General features: G+C 46.4%; 1 protein-coding gene across 4 annotated transcripts in view; it reads left to right on the top strand.

The window, feature by feature from the left end:
• BCAS1 (brain enriched myelin associated protein 1) overlaps window positions 1-21,329 on the top strand; it is a 143,339-nt gene that overhangs the window by 99,742 nt on the left and 22,268 nt on the right. For 2 of the 4 annotated variants that reach the window (XM_081557300.1, XM_081557299.1), the window contains 2 exons: window positions 91-135; window positions 9,548-9,724. In XM_081557300.1, the coding sequence (XP_081413426.1) occupies window positions 91-135; window positions 9,548-9,724 (222 nt within the window). Of the gene's footprint in view, window positions 1-90; window positions 136-2,432; window positions 2,568-9,547; window positions 9,725-20,913; window positions 20,956-21,329 lie in introns of all 4 variants that reach the window. The other 2 variants (XM_081557297.1, XM_081557298.1) reach the window with 2 other exon arrangements.

Below are 21,329 nucleotides of genomic sequence, written 5' to 3'. Positions count from 1 at the left end.
GAAAGGAAAGAGGGAGAGAGAGAAAGGAAAGAAAGAAAATCACCCTGAAGAGCTATGGTTTGTAACATTTGTTTTTTCCAAACTTTGAAGGTTTCGCCTAACAAAGCTGAAACAAAAAAAGATCTGGAAGACACGGTAGGTAGCCTGAAGTGTGTTTATATTGGGGTTTGTGTGTGGAACTAGGTTTGGGTTTATGTCTTGTTTTTTGAATTTTATGTGTGTGTGTGTGTGTAGATACATATATACATATTTAGCAATTTAATACTGCCATTAGGTTGTCTTTAAAATGTTCCATTTATGTTAATGGTATTTTAATGAAAATTTTGGTGGAAAACTTGAAATATGTGCCAACTGTGGCTAAATAATGTCACAAAAACCAATTTCTTATACAGAATCAGAACAGACTACTAATAACTATATATCATCTTAGTCTTTTTCGTCATGTGTGGAGAGACCCAGGGAATAGAGTAAAAGCCACTGGAAATGAGAAAGCGGTGGGACTCAATTTAAAGCAGATGCAAGCCTCCAGGCTTTTGGTTTTGAAAAACTATGTCCTGCTTTGTTTTTCATATCATTTGAAAAAAAGATTAATCTGTACCGCAATGGCAATTGCTTGGTGGCGTGAAACAGTCAGGAGTTGACACTTGCCGAATGGAGGGTTAGGGCGCCCTGGAGAGCGTGTACTCTGCACTGTCATCCTAGAAATTCAGCCCGTTCCCCTCAAAATACGTTTTGTCTGCAACGAGACTTTCTAGAGATGTTTTCCCTTTACACCCGACAGAACCGGCTGTCTTTAGTGGGACACATGGTTTGAATTTCCCGGGAATCAGGAGGAAACCTAACTTGGTGACAGAGGAGTGTCTTGCGTCCTTTTTGTGACTGAAAGTGCTTTGAAAGACACTAGGACCAAACAAATGGCTTGGCCAGCTCGGTCCATCTGCTTCCCATATTTGAAGGGGCTGAGTTATGCAAAGGATCCTAGAATTTGTCTTCTCAGCAGACCTGTGTTCAAGCCACAGTCCTGCTACTTGAAGGCTGTGTGATCCTAACCCGTCTGAACCCAAATGTCCACATCTGTAAAACCGAGGCAATAAAACCTCTATCTGCCCATCTCCAGGACAGAATGCAGGTGTGGCGTGCCTGATGAGCCCAGGGAGCTCTCTTCAAACGTAGGTGATCGCTATTTCCCTAATCCCTGCAGGACAGATTGAACACCAGGATTACGTTTGCGTTGTATTGATTGGTTCCTCTAGAATTTTCTTCTTCCATTGGAAAAAAAGATATATCGAAGGCATCTACATGCATTTTCCTATAAAGTTATTTATTTGCTACAAGGCCACGAGGGTCAAGTTCAGTGAATGGTTGGATCCACGGGCTTCTCCTTGGGTTCGGAGTCTTGCATGGTTTGGAGACAGTGGGGTGTGTGGCTGTGATGTGTGGCTTTTCCGAGTGACCTGGGGCCCTCCCACTCATCAGCTGCTCCTGCCTCACCTCGAACGCGGTCCCGCAGAAACTACCTGGAGATAAAATCTCATGCTTCTGCCCAGAGAGGGGTGGGTCCATTATTGAGGCAACTGGATCTCAAAAGAGGGTTTTGTGAATGTAGGTTGCCTGTGACACCCACAAGCAGACCTTCCAACCTGGTTCTCACGCTTGCCTCCTGGACGTGTTTTCTACTGAAGTTCTTAGATTCATGCCTTTGAAACCTTTGTCCATCTTCTCATTTGGCCCTGGACAATTTTTAGCACCCTCAAAATCCCCCGGCACTTGTGACTTGAGTCAGCAATTCTGAATGATTGTAGCTGGGCTCTTTTAGCCCCAATTTGGTCTCATTTTGGCTCAGAGGACTGGCTCATCCTAGAAACATCTTTTGCCCAGGAGGTCTGCCCATCTAGAAATTAGTTGAATCTTTTGTGGGTAATACTTCTCTCCTGAAGTTTCTAATACCAAAAAAGGGGAGATCAGTTTGAGAATGAAACCTTGAGTCCAGGATGCAAAAATAAGTTGCTTATCTTCAGGTATATATTTTTTTCTTTTTCACGCGACAATAGCATTTAGATATTTAAAGCAATCCAGTAGTGACTGCATTCTCGTCTGCATTTAAAAAATTTTTTCACCTGGTTATTTCATGACCTATAAACAAAGCATAAATATCTTGTCATTGTCTTTAGCAGATGGAGTTGCGCTAATCTGGGTCATTTAAATAGGTTACCGTGTTGAAAATCAACGTGTAACAAAAATAGATGGTGACAATGCTCTTTAATGAATCGCTCTGAGAGTTTGACAAAGATAAGCATTCATGTGATATCTTGTGATTGGGAGATGGGGGTGATGTATCAGTAGATAATTGGCAACCAGGCTTAAAAACAAAAGAGAAAAATGGATTTTGTTTAAAAACAAAGTTCTGAGGTGTGACTGCTGTTGCCCGAAAGGCATCTAAGGAAGAAAGTGTCTCTGATGGACAAGCCGGGCAGAAGACACCTGAGGTCCAGGCTAAAGGCGCCAAGAAAAAGCACCTGCACAGCCCCAGGCTAGGACTCGCCTTTAGAAAATTCTTTAGGCATAAGGTCTGTATCTTGTTAAACTAGGAGGGAAAAAAAAAGAACCCTGGTCTTCATTCCGTGGCTTATCTGCACATCCTGTGTCCACCCAGCTCCTCTTCAGTGAAGACAGAGCCTTGGGTGGTGGGGCTCATTAGAGGGAAACTAAATATTATGTGACACAATTTTCAGTGATTTTTTCAAGTCCTCATAAACATCTCAGATTACTAGTGTGGACCAGGGTTCTAAGATTATTTCTTCTAACCCAGTGTTTCCCAAATGTTGAATGTTTGCATACCTCCCTCATCATTTTTGAGATATACCACTATTTACTTGGGGCTTCCCTGGTGGCTCAGCTGGTAAAGAATCCGCCTGCAAGGTGGGAGACCTGGGTTCAATCCCTGGGTTGGGAAGATCCCCTGGAGAAGGGAACAGCTACCCACTCCAGGATTCTGGCCTGGAGAATTCCATGGACTGTATAGTCCAGGGGGTTGCAAAGAGTCGGACACGACTGAGTGACTTTCATATTTATTTGATATTTTTATATTGAAATTGACTTACTCCTTATTTAAAGTTATCTTGAAAAGGAACTTGACATTACATCACACTTGGAAAAGCAGAATCATTTTTCATAGGAAGAAGGTACCATTATATAAGCAATAAAAAGGATATTACCTCCTAGCTCCCTGGCTCATGTTAAGCTCTGAATCTTTTGCCTTTCTAGCTTTATGAAAAGGCACTTAGCCAAAGGTAGGGAAATGTTAAAGATTTCTCTGCCAGAACCAGACTGAGATTTCCTCCTGAATTGTCTTACAAAGTTGAGAATTGAAAAAGGATAAGTATTTTCACGATTTTAATATTACTTAATATCACATCTTGGCTCAGCCCAAAGCCGTCTCTCATCCCACCCATGGTCTGCTTCCTACACTTTGGGAAACACTTTTCTAACCTCAAGACTTTACCTTCTCGTGCTCCGTTCCATCTCTTCCCTGTGTTAACTAAACTTACACTGAACTCAGACGGAAGCCCAGGCACAGCAAAACAATGAATGCAGGCAGAACAGACTCTGTGTCCACGTTCTTGAGAAGTGAAGACAACAGAGAAGTCAGTTTTGGAGATTTCATTCTTCCCATGTCTAAGAAAATGCCAGTATTTGTCTAAAACCATCAATTAAAAGGACCCCTGACTTGGGCCAGCATGCTTCTAAAGTTGTTCAAAATGTCCACCATTCTCCACTAAGTTGAATGAACTTATTTTAAAAACATCCCCAGCTGGATATTAGAGTCCCGGGATTATGTATGCAAATAAAAGCTCCACAGAAAGCTCTCCTGGCTGAATCTATATTTGCATAAACAAACTATGTTATGAAGCCACCCTTTGATTTCCCTACAGGGTTATTTTGTTCTGTAAAGAGAGAAGGGGGCAGATGAGAGATCCTGCAATGGGGAAGGGGAAATTAAAAAGTGGTACTAGCGTATGCGGTAGACAATTTGGTAACTGCTCATGGAACGGGTCAGAGACCAGGGCAAAGGAATCTAGCTGAAGTCCCAAACAGGGAGCTTCTGTGAGGAGGGAGCCTTGGAAGCTTAAGACGCATGTGACTGCCCACCACCCCCCGGCAGATCTGCGTGTCTCATGACATTCATTTCATGCTAAGTTCCGGAGTCTCTTCCCCTCCCACAATTGGACCACCCAGGGTCAGAATCCCCAGGCCTTTCCCAAACCCTTGGTCTCGCTTCCTGCCCCTCAGGTGCCTGTGGGGAAAGGAGAGGACTCTGGGACTCCTGGGCGATGTGCAAGCAACCCTTTCTGGAGTTCTGTATAGCAGACCTAAGGTTTTGCCTTGAGTCACATTCAGTCTATTGTTTTACATCATTTAAGGCGACAAGTCCCAGACATTCTTTACTCTCCTTTATATGACGGGTTGGTGGGCCTGATTGGCTTTTACCTTCCTGCCTCGGAAAGTGTTCATCTTTTCCTCAGTGGATTGTTCGGTCATCCAAAAAGATAGGAGAAAAGGGCCATTAGAACAGACCAGCCAGAGTCTATCAGTGAACCTTGGTGCATGATTCCAGGAGGTGTGATACTCCTCCTCCTTGATTTCAGTGTAACCCAGGACCGAAAAGGACACCTCATCCAAGCAAATTCAAGGATAAAACATTGTCTTCTAGTTTTGCTCTAAAAGAATATAAGGGCTACCAATCCTGGTTAACTCCTAGGTTCGTTTCTTTATACATCAATTTTCCTTCTTATAAAAAGGATTTTCTTAGTTTAAAAGAATGGAGAAGCCTGGAGTTTAACAATGGAATACGTTTGTTGTTATAAATAATAAGGAGGTCAGCATTTCTTTGCTGAATTTGAATCGTTTTTCTCTTGGCTTTAATCACACATGATGCTTCAGCATAAAACTTTGTCACACGTCCTGCAGACATTGAACATGACCACGCACAGAAAGGACGTTGATTTAGAGCGTCTTTGCTTCACCCAGAAATGTTCCCTTCCCCACTCTGGTTTGCTCAGTAAAATATCACCAGCTGCCTCATGGGATTCATAAGCTTCTGCCACACGTTCATTGTTTTTTGGTTCTTGGTACAATGTTTACATCTTACTAACACTTGCTCTCTTCCACACCCAAATGTGAAAAGAACATGAAAACTTGCTGCAGAGGAAGGTAAGGTCTTCTGATGCACAACCTCCAATTCTAATACGTTGGCATTGCATGGGTAGGTTTGTCAGATAAATAACAGGTACCTAGTTCAACTCAGTTTCATATAAATGGCAACTGACTTTTGAGTATAAAAATAAGTATGTCCCAGGCAATATTTGGGACATCCTTAGGCAAAAAAATTATCCTTTGTTGGTCTGAAATTCAGATTTAACAGGACATCCTGTGGTCTCACTGTTATTTGCTAAATCTGGCAACCCTACTCAGGAGATTTTCTCCAAAGCACATGGAGAGAACTTGCGTAGTCTCCACCGTAACGCAAACAAAGAGTATGCATTCAGTTGGTGCTGGCAGAACACCATTTGGGACACTTCTCTGGGAAGTGAGGAAGTGTGTGGGCAGGGAGAGGATGCCTCATGGCAGCCTGTGACTCCGCAGCCCTGTATGAGGGGTGGACGGGCAGAAACATGACATGCCAGGCTACTGCGTGGGCCTCTCCCTGTGGTCCCCATCATAAAGTAACTTGGTATTTATTTAATACCTGTTTTGAGCCACACACTGGATCTAATGGGATATAGGGTTGTAACGGTGACTAAGACATAACAGCTCGTACCTTCACAGAGCTCAGTCTGGCCAGAGAGATGCACAGTCAGCATTTACATCAATACATTAGTTATATTGCTATACATCTAATATGAGCTTCCCTGGTGGCTCAGTGGTGAAGAAACCGCCTACAATGCAGGAGATGTGGGATTGAATGTCCAGGTTTGAGTATCACCCACCCTGGATTCAGAGGTCAACTCTGTCCCCTTTTCAGTGCAATCACAGGCAACTTATTTAACCACCTGGGACCAAACCTTCCCTAACTACAATGCATGCGGGCACGCTCAGTTGCTTAGTCACAGCCAACTCTTGCAACCCTCTGCACGGTAGCCCACCAGACTCCTCTGTCCATGGAACTTTCCAGGCAAGAATACTGGAGTGTGTTGCCATTTCCTTCTCCAGGGAATCTTTCCAACTCAGGGATCGAACCTGTGTCTCCTGGGATTGAACCTGTGTCTCCTGTATCTCCCACATCAGCAAGTGGATTCTTTACCACTAGTGTGGACACAGTCATTCATTCCTTCCCCATCAGACTGTCGTTACAACATTCAGTGGCTTAGAATGGTGCTGGGCACTGGTACCTTCTATAGCTATTACACCAGAGTTAAAAGTTGGACATCTCTTTGCCCAGTTCCCTAGGACCACAGTCCCCTCTTCAAGAGGCTGAGGGAGACAGGAGCCTGAGGGGAAGGAGGCAAAACCAGCCAGACCAGACGTGTCTTGTGGGCTTAGCAACCAGACCTGCCCTGGTAGAAGTCTAGGACTCCAGAACCAAGCTTTTTCTTGTAACTCCCGTGCGGCTTTGAGTGAGCAGGCTGAGCTCCTGTGCAGGGACAGCCCTGAGCTGGACAGCGGACGCGGCCCCTCAGTAGAGGAAGCAAAGCGGCAGAATTCAAACCACAGCAGCGTGGGGCCCATGGAGGATGGAGCATTTCCTGTAACGACGTGAGCTGGACCGACGGCTTACTTAAGCTGACAACAGTGCTTGCTAAGAGATGGCAGTGAGGTCAGGCCCGCTCCCACCCCAGATTCTTGGTCTAAAACAGACCCATTGAGCAAATGGGGATTTTCCCGGGAGAGGAGAAGTGGAGCTGATGTTGGGGACCCTGGCTGGCCCCTCCTGCTGTTCCTGCTTCTGTCCACCTCTGCTGCTTGCTGAGGGCTCTGGGCGCACGCCGTTCCCTGTGCCAGGCCTCCTCCCCTCTCCCCAGTTAATTCCTCGTCGCCCTTCAGATCACTGCACAGCACCCTTTCCTCTGCCAAGTCTTCCTGACTGTCATGGTAGATCTAGTTCAGCACCCCCTCCTTTTTTTTTAGCACGAAATCCTTCCCTCTACCCTGTAACACTTCTCATAGTTGAAATTTTACATTCACCTGTGGAATTATTTGTTCGGTGTTTCTCTGCCTTCATGAGAACACGTCACCCCGGCACTCAGCATCCATCACAGGTCATAGAAGGCAGTCGATAGCATTTTTCAGGAGTAAATGCATATATCATAATACTTCCCTCCTGTTTTCTGAAAAAGACAGCAAGCTAGTTGGTGGAGGGCACTTCCCCTTCAACCAGTCCTCGTTAATTTAATTACCATTTAGAGCTAAAACAGCACCAGGTGTCCCAGACCATTTGGAACATGCATAAATGCAGAACCGTCTGAGCCCAGCCAGTTTGATCGCACTGTTGATACAAGGCAGAGGTTATTTTAAGCCCCAGCATTATGCGGTTCTATATGTTTTTAAATGGAACTGGGATTATTCCAGGATCACCTGTCACAAAAGTCATTTCTATACATTGGCCCTTTAGCTCCTGACTCAAATGTAGAATCTGCTCCGTAAATGACTCCCTTTTAGTATCAAAAAAGTCAGCACAGAAGATATTGTGTCTTGCATCAGACAGTGAAGTTCAGTGATTTGTGACCTTCCTTCGGAGAGGTAATGTGCAGCGTGGGAAGAGCACCAGGTCGGAGCTGCAAGTCCGGATCTGAGGCCAGACTCTGCCCCTGGCTAGTGTTGGGCGGGTCACAGACCTCAGTTTCCCCCTTCATGACATTTCAGGCATGGGGCTGGATGGTCTCTAGGACTCTTTCCAACATCAGAAACACGCTGAAAGGTTTGAATGTTGCCACACCCTGTTTTTACTCACAGACATTTTTTTCCCCCCTTTTAATCAGAAAACGTAGTCAAAGATCTGACATCCCTGGGGATTTAAAGGGTTGTGTCACGAGTCCCTGGACCAAGGATCGTTAAAATGAAGATGTGTAAGATGACGAGGTTAGGCCAGACGAGCCCAGTGTTCGAATTTTTCATGCGGTGCTCACTTGTGTTGAGATACAGAGGCTGTAAGTCTCCCAGCTCTTCCCCTGTCCCTGAGTCACGGGCGGGCATTGCAGGTAACAGCCCAGTCACCCAGGAGGGCAGATGGCCCCGTACTGGACGGCGGTCTGGCTGCTCAGAAAGGGGAGAGAAGGAGCAGGGGTGGGGAGACAGTGCGAAGGGGGAGCCCAGGGCCTGAGCGCGCAGCCTCTGCGGCTCCGTGTCAGTTACCATCCACGCTCTCACATCCACTTTAGACGACATGGGGCTTGGGATGGCTCTTCAGATCCAAACCTCTCTCCCGAGTGCCTTACACAAACTCTATAGATGTTAGATCTTTAGATCTCTGTAGACTACAGAGCACTGTAGTCAGGGGTCCCTAGCTGCCAGGCCAAGGACCGGGACCCGTCCCTGGCCTGTTAAGAACCGGGCCACACAGCGGGAGGTGAGCAGTGGGCGGGCGAGTGAAGCTTCACCTGTATTTACAGCAGCTCCCGTCGCCTGCACTGCTGCCTGAGCTCTGCCTCTTACCAGGTCAGCAGCGGCACGAGACTCTCATGGAAGCTAGAGCCCTGCTGTGAACTGAGCACGCGAGGGCCTAGGTGGGGTGCTCCTTATGAGAGCCTAATGCCCGATGGTCTGAGGAGGGCTGAGGCAGGGAGCTGAGCCAGCGGAGCGGCTGCAGAGACCCATGATCCTAGCAGGGAGGTCTGACCGCACAGGGACCGCAACAGATCAGTTTCTCACAGACTCGTATCAAAACCCTATGAGTGAGTAACAAGCGAGTTGTGTAATTATTTCACCATATATCACAATATAAGGACAATAGAAATAAAGTGCAGAGTACGCATAGAGCACCTGAACCATCCCGAAACCTTTCCCCCAACCCCGGTCTGCGGGCAAACTGTCTTGCCAACGAGGTTGGGGACCGCTGGCTGCAGTGACCTCTCAAGCAGAGTGTGAGAGCAGAACGTGAGCGCTTCTCTTTTAAAGCAGATATGTTAGAACCCATCTTTCGTTTCAGATTTTGGATCAGTAAGACAATACCTCTTTACCATATAAACAAACACGAGTGTCTTGGAGATGCACCTTCAGAACATTTTACTGCGGAGGCCACGGTCTAAAGAAGACCCGTGGCCTCAGCACAAACTAACATTCTAACAGCCAAGCACCTCTTTCAATCACCTTGAGCCCTAATGTGTTACTTACATAAATATGATACATAATGGTTATATATATATATATTTGCAAAAGAGAAATATCTGGACTTTTCCCAAGATTTTAACACAAATCCACAACCACATAGAACATTTGGAAAATACAGCAAGCTGTGAAAGGGAAACTTACCATGCCTCAGCCCACGTTTGTAAAAAAGAGCTCTTCGCTTTTGAAATCCTGTGATGATTAACATTTTTTGGAACTTTTATAGGGCGAGGAAAAGTCACCCGCCCCTTCAGCCAACCTCAAGTCAGACAAAGCCAACGTTACACTCCAGGAGCCCCAAGGGGCCGCCAAGAATTCAACATCCTCTGAAACAGCAAAGGACGGTGCCAAGGAAAAAGGGGGCCCCGGCTCTCTGCCTCTGGGCAAACTGTTCTGGAAAAAGGTGAGTCCTCGTCTCCAGATTTGGAGAGTCCCTGGGGCCAGGATAACTTGAGAAATGGTTTCTGGTGGGTCAGCCACGGTATTCAATGATGCATGGATTTTCCTCTTCAAACTGACTCAGCTCACCACTGAGCTGAAGACTTGTAACTCACCCTGTGAGAAAAATGCAATGTCTGTCGTGTTAGAAGCGTGTGTTTTGTGGGAAAGAAAAGGAAGTGAACAGGTAGAATTTTCCTTCTTGGAATTACTCCGGTTTGGGACAGAGGGTGGTGGTCTTCCGTGAGTTCGCTTTCGTTCTAGCACAGGGAGACTCGGGTTTCTCCTCACCCTGGGGCCGTGACCGCCTCGGGACACTCTGTCCCTCCTCCCCTGGCCGCAGAGGCTCGGCCGGCAGCAGCCCCGAGGTCTCGCTCTCCTTTGGAGAGCCACAGCTGTCAGCCAGTTCACCACCAGAGCAGGCACACCATGTGCCCTGTGAGGGGACACGCAAACCACCGCCTGCATCTTCGCTATAGAATGAAGGTGCCAAGTGAGGAGCCGAGGTGGGCGCGCTAACGCCGAGAGCTGTTCCGTGATTCTCCTGCTGAGCAAACCTCAGCTGCCACACGTTCAGAGCTCTTGCCTGCTTTAAATGTGGCCAAAGATGAGCAAGAGGTCAGGGCAGGGGGAGTGTAAAATAGAGCTGGAAAAGTCAGTTGAGCGATTTCAATGGCACATTCGTGCGTCTTGGTGCATGGTGCCAGGAAGGGGGTGAATACAGACGCCGCTGGGGCGTTCAGTTTCTCCTCCTGTCCAGAATCCAGCAAGATTTCTGAAACCTTTTCCTGTTTGTTTCCATTGTACAGAAATCTCCCTTCCAGGTTCTTCCCAGAACTAACACTAATCTTAATGAAAATTTTGGCCAATGTCACTTGGCAGGTCTCTCCTAATTCTTCTTCCTCATCGATTTCTCTCTCTGTCTCTTTTTTTTTAACAAAATATGTTACCAGCACTATGATGAAGGGAACAGTTTCAAGTAAGTTACATCCATATATTGGGGGCAAGAGGTAGATTTAGGTGGCTCATATTTAAACATTTTTACTTCAATAATTGGTATGTATTATTCAAAATGTATTAGGAAAAATAAAACTAGCACATTAAATAAGCTCAAGATTTAACATATATTTTGCTCAAGGTGAGGTTACATGTATTTAGTTTTAAAAAGTAATCCAAGGAGGGGGACCTCCCCGGCGGCCCAGTGGTTAAGACTGTGTACTTCCAGTGCAGAGGGTGAGGGTTCAATCCCTGATCAGGGAACAAGGATCCCACATGCCACGAGCTACAGCTGGAAAAAAACTTATCCAAGGAAAGAGTTGTGTAGTTAATGGTACTAATGCTAATAAGGAAATCAACCCTGAATATTCATTGGAAGGACTGATGCTGAAGCTCCAATACTTTGGCCACCTGATGGGAAGAGCCAACTCTTTGGAAAGAAAAATGCTGATGCTGGGAAAGATTGAGGGCAAGAGAAGGGGATGACAGAGGATGAGATGGTTGGATGGCACCACTGACTCATTGGACATGAGTTTGAGCAAACTCTGGGAGATAGTGATAGACAGGGAAGCCTGGCGTGCTGCAGTCCATGGGGTCACAAGGAGTTGGACGTGACTTAGCAACTCAACAATAACAATGCTAAGAAAATAGTGGTAAATTGGGATCCCCCCGGGAGATTGACGTGAAAACAGAGCCGATGTGTAGAATATCTGTTGGAGGATAAAGGCCGTGGGGAGGAGAAGGTGGGGAGAGGCTGCAGGTCCGGGAGGGGCTGACCCTGTGACGGCAGAGCGGTGTTGGGCTTCCAGCACTCTCTGCGCTCAGTCACTGCCAAGGAGCAGTGGGGATTGCGCAGAGGTCGTGGGTGCTGAAGTCTTGACCCTCGGAAGCTGGCCTCACAGGGAGATCGGAGCCGCTCTCAGCCACAGCCGCCACAGATGGGGCTTTGCCGTTCAGTCACTCAGTCGTGTCCGACTCTTTGCAACCCCATGGACTGTACCCCACCAGGCTCCTCTGTCCCTGAGATTTCCCAGGCAAGAATACCGGAGTGGGATGCCATTCCCTTCCCCCAGGGGATCTTCCCGACCCGAGGATCGAATCTGCGTCTCCTGCACTGGGAGGCAGCTTCTTTACCGCAGAGCCACCGGGGAAGCCCCACAGAGGGTATGTGCAATGTGGCCAAAACTACACAGGAGGTTGGCAAACAGTGGAAGCTTGAGGAGCACTGACGTACAGGTGAAAATCTGGAGTCAGATCAGATTCTGAGCCCCAGTCCACCTCCATGAGCCTCGGTTTCGTCGTCTGTGAAATGCAGATAGTAAGAGTCCGTGTCGTGGAAATGAGTGAGGCCTGAGGAATGTGGGTAAAAGACCCGTGTGGTTCACACGGCAGCGGCCAAGGAGCCTGCGTCTCGCCCTCGGGGGGTTGAGGTGTGAGCCAGGCCCACTTTGACATCTCTCTGTGCCAGCCAGTCTGGGGAAGCTTCTAAACGTAAAAACCGCCCACGCTTTATCTTTCCTGATCTTTGGCATCTATGAGAGATGTGTTGGTCCCTCTTTGAAGTCTCGGCTCTTCCCACTGAAAATCAGTCAGGACCACTTGGCACCCGTGTACTCAGTTATTTCAGTCTCACTGCTTTTTTCACCGGCATCTGCTTTATTTCTTTAGTAGATCATACAAACAATGAAGTTCAGAGAAACTAAAAACCAAATCACCTCTAATCTTGGCTTTCCTTCTTGCAGAGAAGACAGATCTGTATGGGACTGAGAGAGGGAGGCTCACCCATTCAACAGCAGTTTTAATCACTCTCTTTGTGCTAAGGTTTTTTTTTTTATATGTGTATGTGTGTGTGCAGGTCCTAGGCACTGAAAAAATATCAGTGAACAGATGGCTGCCCTCTAGTAGCTTCCATTCTCTTGGAGGAGCTTATTTCTTGCAGGAAACAAAATGGCAGTCTTTGTCTTTTTTAAATGAGAAGAAGATTTGGCTATAAAACCATTCTTGTAAAATTTTTGAGAACAAAGAGAAACACTAGGAAATTCTGATATTTCCACTAACTCTAAGCTCGCTTTCTTTTCACTGAGAAGCTTTTAAATAAACACACTTCGAAGTCTCTAAGTCTGCAATTAGGAACATCAGAAATGAAATTTTCCCCTACAGGCTGTCAATATGAAATTATACATTATTTTGATTTATAGTCTTGATTGCTAAAGTAGTTCTTATTATAAACAAAAATAACCTTTGAGAAAATTAATTTCACATTTTGTTGTGCTTGCCAAAAAGATGTCTAAGCCCCGTTATGTGGACTAACTGCACCCTTTCGGAGTGACTGGGACACCATTTGCTCCGTGACCTACAAAAGTTACTCACTCTGGGCTTCTTTTTCCTCATTTGTTGAGTGGAAAGATTGGAATAGCTGATCTTCAAAAATCTTGGGGATGGCAAGTTGGCATAACAGCCAGAACCAGAAAGATGGGGTTCTGTAACTGTAGGCAAATTATCTGACCCCTCAGAGCGTTTATTTTCTTACCTGTAACATAGGGGCCATGTCTGTCTCACGGTGCTGTTATGAGAATCCGTCACTTACGTGGAGAGCATCTGGGACACAGTAAGTGCTCAGGGAATAGGGCTCCTCTCATTTCTCCAAGTGCGACATTGCTGGTTACAGTCTAAACATCCAAGTGCAGCTTCTGGAGCCCACAGCACGTGAGTGCAAAGGGAATGTCAGACTCATCTGCTGCCATCGAAAGACCTGAAATCCACTTGGAGGGACAGAATATGTATGAACACATACACGCCTGTGTGTGTGCCTGCACGTGCTTGGTAAATGATGCATTTATTTGGAGTATCTTCAAAATGGCTCTTTTCCTACTTTCCTTTGGGGGAGACAAATGATGAAGTAGAAAAATAATGTGAGCTCTGAAGCCAAAGACACACATAATCAAATCTCAGCTCTGACAGTGACTGTCTATTTGAACATGAGCAAAGAATTTAAACCCTCTTAGCCTCACTTTCCTCAGCTCTGAAAATAGGAACTGATACCTACCTTTCATGATCTGGGGGAGGAGTTGGAAAATGAATACAAAGTGACTGGCATTTGATGAGTGACAGCTTCATTCCCAAATAGTCAAGTGTGGAATCTAATACTAATCCATGGAGTACAGGTTACAAATGTTGCGGGTGTTCAGACAAGGGAGCAGCCAGGGTAGGTCCAAGTAGACTAAGAGAACTTAAACATTCCTCTGACTCATATGGCTTATTTGTCTCTAAAAGAGAATCCAGCATCCACTGGGATCCGGTTTCGGAAGCCCAGCACAGGGACTTCCTTGGCGCTCCAGGGGTAAGACTCCACACTCCAGTGCCAGGGGCAGGGGCTTGATCCCTGGTCTGGGAGCTAAGATCCCGCCTGTTGCATGGTGCAGCCAAAACATACATAAATAAGCCAAGAAAAGGCTGGCCTGGGTCTGGGTAATTACAGAAGCACTTGAAAGACGGGACTTAAGCATTCAGACCTGAGGGAAAAGGTGTTCCGAAAGATCCACCGTGAAGTCAGTGAACGCAGAACAGCTGCCACGTGATCCAGATGGTGCTTCTGGAAGCCCTGGTAGCAACAGGGTGTCTGCTGGCTTAAGTGCTACCATGTGACAGCATTTTAAAGAAACATTCCTTTTAGAACTGAGGTGCTCTTTAAAGGAGAGGTGCTCTTGTAAATCAGGTTTATATGATAAGTACATGTGCCGTTTAGATCCTTATTCTCAGCGATATAAATGTCCAAACCAGATCCTTTAGATTGCAAACTGGGCTTTTGTCGTTGTTAACGAAGCTGGACAACTTTTAAACTCACTAGATAACAGCCAGACGTCCAGTTCGTTGAAAAGATTGAAGCGTTTGTGGTTTTGAGGTTTGAATGAGTCCCAGGCTCAGTGTGTTTGCTCACCAGCCCCACGCCTTATCGCGTTCCTCTGACCGAGGGGCTTGACAGCCCTGCTGGGCCGAGGTCGACCTTGCGTTCTAGAGTCATTCTGTCTTCCTTCACTTTGAAGTGAGTTTCGTGCCCTCCGATTCTCCTTCCTGTCTGAATTCCCTTCCCGCACACATTCCCAAGGTGGAAGGGTTAGTCATCTCTCCTCTTCCTCAAAGATTAGCCACCAGAGCGTACTCCCTGGCAATGGAAATGATGAGTTGGAATCTGGTCCTGCTGGGTCCTCAGCTCGTAGGCCTCTGCCGCGTGGGAAAGAGGAGGAGAAAAAGCAGAAGTTGTTGGATGACTTTGTCTGTCATTGTGTATTGAACACGGAAACCATGCTGGTTATAGACACACGATAACTCCAGGATGAGTGAGCTCCAGGATGTCAGCTCCAGGATGGCAGCTTTGAAGGAGAATTAGAGACACACCTCGAACTTCAAAGGGAGGCATGGTTTAGAATAAAAGCTAAAGTTTAACAGGTACTGGAACAGAGGCCGAGAAATTCCAGGGGGTCTGCTTCCTTCTTGCAAACTGACATGGAATACTAATATAAAAGAATATATATTAGCCTGCTGCCTAACAATAGCCCAATAATGGGGGGTTTATTAGTATCTTGGTTAGTATTACCATTTTTCTTCAGTTCTGTGGAGCTGCCTCCGAGGCATGTTCACAAGATGGGGAGAAGCAGGCCGACAAGGAACGTTTGTTTGAGGATCAAAACCACACAAAGAAGCTGTCTCTGGGATGGCGTCTGGGATCTGGCCCCAGGCCTGCTTATTCAGAGTTTTTATTTGTAACTTGGTAAATAAGCTGGGAAGCACATTTATCAAGTTTATGAGCTGGGTGGGCTCGTTAATGCAATCCAAAATATAAGCAATGAGGAGCTCAAAAGGCTGGCACATGAGCTGAGGTTAGGATGTCCTGGGCTTTCTGTTTAACGAAGTTTAGTGTGCCACTGTCCCGATAGGGGCAGGTCATCACACATTTTAACAGAGCCACGCCATCCTGTCACCTGTTCCAATGCTAGAACTTAATATAACCCAAGAGCAGTGTTAGAAATGTCTCTTCCAAAGGGATTCAGGAGCAACCATGCGTCTGGGCCAGATGTAAGGGAATTTTAAAAGCAACATGATATTAATCAAGAAAGGTTTTTTTTTAATGTATTTTATTGAAGTTAATTTCTGCTAAACAGCAAAGTAGCTCGATTAGACATGTGTCCTCGGTGGTTCAGATGGTAAAGAATCTGCCTACAATGTGTAAGACCCAGGTTCAATCCCTGGGTCAGAAAGATTCCCTGGAGAAGGAAATGGCTACCCACTCCAGTATTCTTGCCTGGAGAATTCCATGGGCAGAGGAGCCTGGTGGGCTACAGTCGATGGGGTTGCAAGGAGTTGGACGCAGCTGAGCGACTAGCATTTTCACTTTCACGTCATACACTCTTTATCACGTCCTTTCCCACTGCAGTCTGTCACAGGGTACTGAATACAGCCCCCTGTGCTACACAGTAGGACCTCCTTGTTCATCTGTTCGCTGCGTAATAGTTTCCATCTGCTAATCCCAAACTTCTTACCCATCCCTCCCCACCCCCTCCCTCTTGGCAACCACAAGTTTCTCTCTGTGTCTGTGAGTCTCTGTCTGTTTCATTGATAAGTTCATTTGTGTTATATTTTAGATTCCACATATAAGTAGTATCATATGATGTTTATCTTTGTCTGACTTACTTCACTTAGTGTGGTAATCTCTAGGTCCATCTATCTTGTTGCAAATGGCAAGATTTCATTCTTTTTATGACTGAGTAGCATTTCGGTGTGTGTGTGTGTGTGTGTATGTACTACATCTTCTTTATCCATTCATCTGTTGATGGATGTTTGGATTTCTTCCATGTCTTGACTATTCTGAATAGTGCTTCTGTGAATATAGGGGCGCATGTATCTTTTTGAATTAGAATTTTGTCTGCACATGTGGCCGGGAGTGGGATTCCTGGATCATATAACAACTCTGTGTTTAGTTTTTGAGGAAGCTCCACACTGTTTTCCACAGTGGCTGCACCAGTATACATTCCCATCGACAGTGTAGGGGGACTCCCTAAGAAAAGTCTTAAGTGGGTCAAATAGGCCTAGAGGATGCATTTTGCATTCGCAAAACCCACTTCCATTCATTGAGCACATACGCTGTGCAAGCGCAGTGCTGGGCGCCTCACACATCTCCCCTTAACACCAGCCATTTCCACACACTGAAGCACGTACATCCACACGCCTACTTGCCCCATTCGGATAGTTCCAGGACTCTAAGAAAGGTGATCACGGCTCAGTTGAGGCCTCTCTCTGTTCCTCCTGGTGATCACTCACAAACCACACCACCGCCCCCAGAGCCACCAAGGAGAAGGTCCACGCCAACTCACCCGACGCCTTGCTGATGTCCTCAGGAGCCTGCCGCCGAGAGGGGGTGGAGAAAACTCTCTGTGTGAAGCTCAGCTCTGGGAGCAGCTGCTTGGGGCAGAGAGACACCCTGGGCACCCAGGCAGCCCTGTTCTCCCTAGGGCACGCCCAGCCCAAGGGCCGCTGAGCAGGGTTGGGTGAGGCGCTCTCCAACCACCGGCACCCTCCCCCAAACTACCCCTGCAGGAAGCGGTCTCACCCGCAGTCCTTACTTCCACGGAGGCGTTCTCTTCCCATTTCTTAACATCTTTATTTCTGCTCCTCCCATACCCCCTCACTTCTAGAAAAGACTGTAGACACCTGAGCCCTCATTGTGACATACTTCAAGTTGTTCTTACCGCCCTACATACACCTTGCAGTGTCTCTGACGCCCACAGAAAGGAAGGTCCTGACCTCTGCGCTGGGAGCAGCTGCCCGGTGGCTGGACCCCCGCCCCCAGACGGAGATGAGTCTCAGCTCTGCCTTGGGCGTGACTCTCCCTTCACAGGCTTTATTGCCTGTATTCCTTAGAACAAGCATCTAATCGCCCACTTTTGGTATGTGAACTGAGGTTCAGAGAGACGTGGTTGACTTGCCCGAGGTTGCACAGCTATAACAGTGAATTTGAACCTGACTCCACAGTCCAAGACGCTCAGGACTTGGGTTCTGAGCAGGTTGCCTTACGTGTGTCAGACCCTAAAGCGAGACAAGAAGCTGGTGTCTCACTCCCCGTTGGGGTCCTTCTTCCAACCGGATATTCCAACTTACCCCAACTTACCCCAGCCTGAAGTTTATGCCCCTAAACAGTGTGCAGATGCACAGGAAAGTGCAAGGTGGTTTTGAATGGCTCCGGGAGACAACTCTAAACATTTAATCCACCATGTAACGCAAACTTATCTTCTTTCCATTCTACTCCATTTCCTCTGGTGACAATAATTATAAGATCTCTTCCTGGTATTAACAAGCGTTGTTTACTGTGTTAACAATTGCTGATCTCTCTTTTTAACAAAGACTTAAAAATAATGAGAATTTGATGAGCACCATTACGCATTGTGGTGGTTTTAATACGTTCTTCTGGTTACGGGGAGGACGTTGATATGACGTTCATGTTAAGCTATTTTCTTTTAAAATACATTTGTTTAAGTGAAAAGATAGTCAACTTAAAGAAAAATATCAAGTAAATACAGATGGTACACGGACAGGTCAAGAATTATGAAAACAGTATGCAAATTACTTTGAGAAATGGTCCACTGGACTAACTCCCAACATAAGGAGTCTTTTGCTGGGTAGTATAGCTTTAAAGTAGGAGACAACAATTTCTTTCGAAAGAGATAATACTTGTAATGCCAACTCCCGAAACGTTGGAAGGACCGGGACAAGCGGAGCCGTGATGAAGGTGATGGAAACCTCGCTGTCCAGAGGCGTCCCTTCCGCGTCTCAGCCTCACCAGCGCTCAGTCCTCAGCTTGCTCTGGGAAACAGTGAGCCGTCAACGGCCAAGAACTTGCCCAACACAGGAAACCAACGCACAAGCTAGTCTCTTTCCAACCCCTGGGACAGCAGAGAGGACCAGGAAAGCCAGCAGGTGGGAGGGTTTTTCCAGCTCAATGTAGACAGTATATCGACTCTTGAAACTTTGTGGGTCAGGTTTAAGGCAGTCTGCTTAAAATATCATTTAATTCTTTGCCTTTCCATAGGATTAAGTAGTACCCAAGCGGTCTCGGGAAGAAGGGGTGTGGTTCCAAGACAGCTACACTACTGGAAATTGCTTCTGAATGGTCTATGATTTTCCAACAATCAGAAGCTTCCAGAAAACCCACAATCCAGTTTAGGGACATTTTTCTGTGCTCAGATAAGCTTCAGTGTGAGAAGAAGATAAGTAGAAATAAGTGGTCCAATCAGAAGATCGCGTCTAGAGAGAAAGCAAATCTGGTAGAGGAGAAAGAGGCTTCCCTGGTGGCTCAGATGGTAAAGAGTCTACCTGCAATGCGGGAGACCCAGGTTCGATCCCTGGGTTGGAAAGATTCCCCTGGAGAAGGAAATGGAAACCCACTCCAGTACTCTTGCCTGGAGAATCCCATGGATGGAGGAGCCTGATAGGTTACCATCCATGGGGTCACAAAGAGTCGCACATGACAGCAATTTCACTTCACTTCTTAGAGGAGAAAGAAGCTCACACAGTTACCAAAAAATGTTTCTGATCCTTCAAATCATCACGGCAGGGGAGGAAACTGGCTTTTGGAACCATTTCCATCATTTTCTAGTTGCATCATCCTAAAGAAGTGACTCCAGCTGTCTGTACGTTGTTTCTCGCTATGTGAGTGAAGATCAGCATACTGACCACTTGGGACTGCTTTAGGTCAGATGATGTATACAAAGCGCCAAATAAAGAGGATATATTTGTAAATATCAGGTCCCCTTCTCTCTCTCACACTGCATGTTTTCAAGGTAAAAATAAAGGCAGGGCTTGGGACAAACTCGACATAAATGGGGCTTCCTTGATGGCTCAGTGGTAAAGAATCCGCCAGCCAGTGCAGGAGACATGTGTTCAATACCTGATCCAGGAAGATCTCACATGCCGTGGAGCAACTAAGCCCATGTGTCACAACTCCTGAGCCTGTGCTCTGGAGCCCGGGAGCCAAACCTCTGAGCCCATGTCCTAGCACTGCTGAAGCTCACGATCCACAACAAGAGAAGCCACTGCAATGAGAAGCCCTGGCTCCTCAACTCGAGAGGAGCCCCTGCTCACCGCCATCAGAGAGAAGCTGGAGGGCAGCAGCAAAGACCCAGCACAGGCAAAAGTAAATAAACACACTTTAGAAACACCGACATAGACAAGAGTTCTTGCCCTGCAGTCCAAGAGAAGAAACGCAAGGGTCTGTGAACACCCTGGAGTTATTTGTGAAATGTTTTGTTCAAGCTTACTTTTCTGAAAAGAGACTCCAGCTCTGACAAGTGAGTCTTCCAGTGGCCTGTAACCACCACCCACCCACCTCAAAATGCATCAGAACAGCTGCAAGAAATACACAAAAACGAACTCTCAAGTTGGAGCTTCGCAAATTGATAGGATGATTGTGACACTGACCTTTGATAGAATTTGGTAATACCTCTCCTATCTGGGGCAGGGCCGAGATGTTAGAATTACTGCAGAGATTAACAGGGTTTGAAGCTGGATATGTTGGACCCCAGCCCTCTGGCCCTCCACAGAAGTATTTGAACCAGATTGTTCTTTGGCACAATGATCTTGGCCCACATCGAAGGCTGGTAAGAAGCAGCTTCAGATGCTGGCCACCGCCCAACCATCAGGATAAGGCTGAGGACCCTGCTTATGACATCAGTGCCTGCTTCCTCTCAGAGGATCACAGGATGGATTGGCTCTGGACATATTACCAGAGTTTTCCTGAGCAGCTCGTGCATCTTACCTAACAGTGACTATCTCGTGTGACAGATCGTAGGTCCCTCTTTTCAACAGCTACCAGGAACTGTCAAGGCAAACGTGTTATTAATACTTGCCCACAGCCCAGACTGTCATCTGTGTTTCTGTAGCATCTCCCCTCATCACTCCGTTTGTATTCAGGCTGCATCTGTATGTTTAGTGTTCCTTCGTTGCATTTTAAAATACATAATTTGCACTGTTTATATTTGTATAAACCTACTTTGAGTTCTTCTTGGAACAAGGTGTGCATAAGCAATGTCCAAGAATGCTACCAGAAAGCCATTAGCCCTGGTTTTGGTAACATCCTAACTCTTGCTTTTGTTTTTATCTTCCCTTCAGTCAGTTAAAGAGGATTCAGTCCCCACAGGTGCAGAGGAGAATGTAAGTTACACATGAAATGACAGAATCATTCCATATTCATCTCTGGCGTGATGGACCCTTGGGCACGTCAGCTCTGGGGTTGTGGGTTCTTGCATGCTCCAAGTGTGATTCACCCACTGTAGACTCTTTCACCCTTTCACGTGATGAGTGAATAACTTTGGATCAGTAATTGTAACGCCCATTGAATCAATGCAGATAAAATGCAGAATCAGAGCACGCATTTTTACCATTACCATTGTTACCATTTAGGGGCTGAAAGAGTCTACTCAACCTAAGAACATCTTGCCACTTCCTTATGGGACATGATGCTGCACCCTCTGCTTCATTTTACTTTGATTGCTCTTTCACCTTTATTTCCATGGCAACCTAGATTC

Source organism: Giraffa tippelskirchi, chromosome 13 (assembly GCF_054371585.1).
Source record: "Giraffa tippelskirchi isolate mGirTip1 chromosome 13, T2T-mGirTip1v1.2.pri, whole genome shotgun sequence".
NCBI lineage: Eukaryota > Metazoa > Chordata > Mammalia > Artiodactyla > Giraffidae > Giraffa > Giraffa tippelskirchi.
This window is presented reverse-complemented; position numbering and strand designations above follow the sequence as displayed.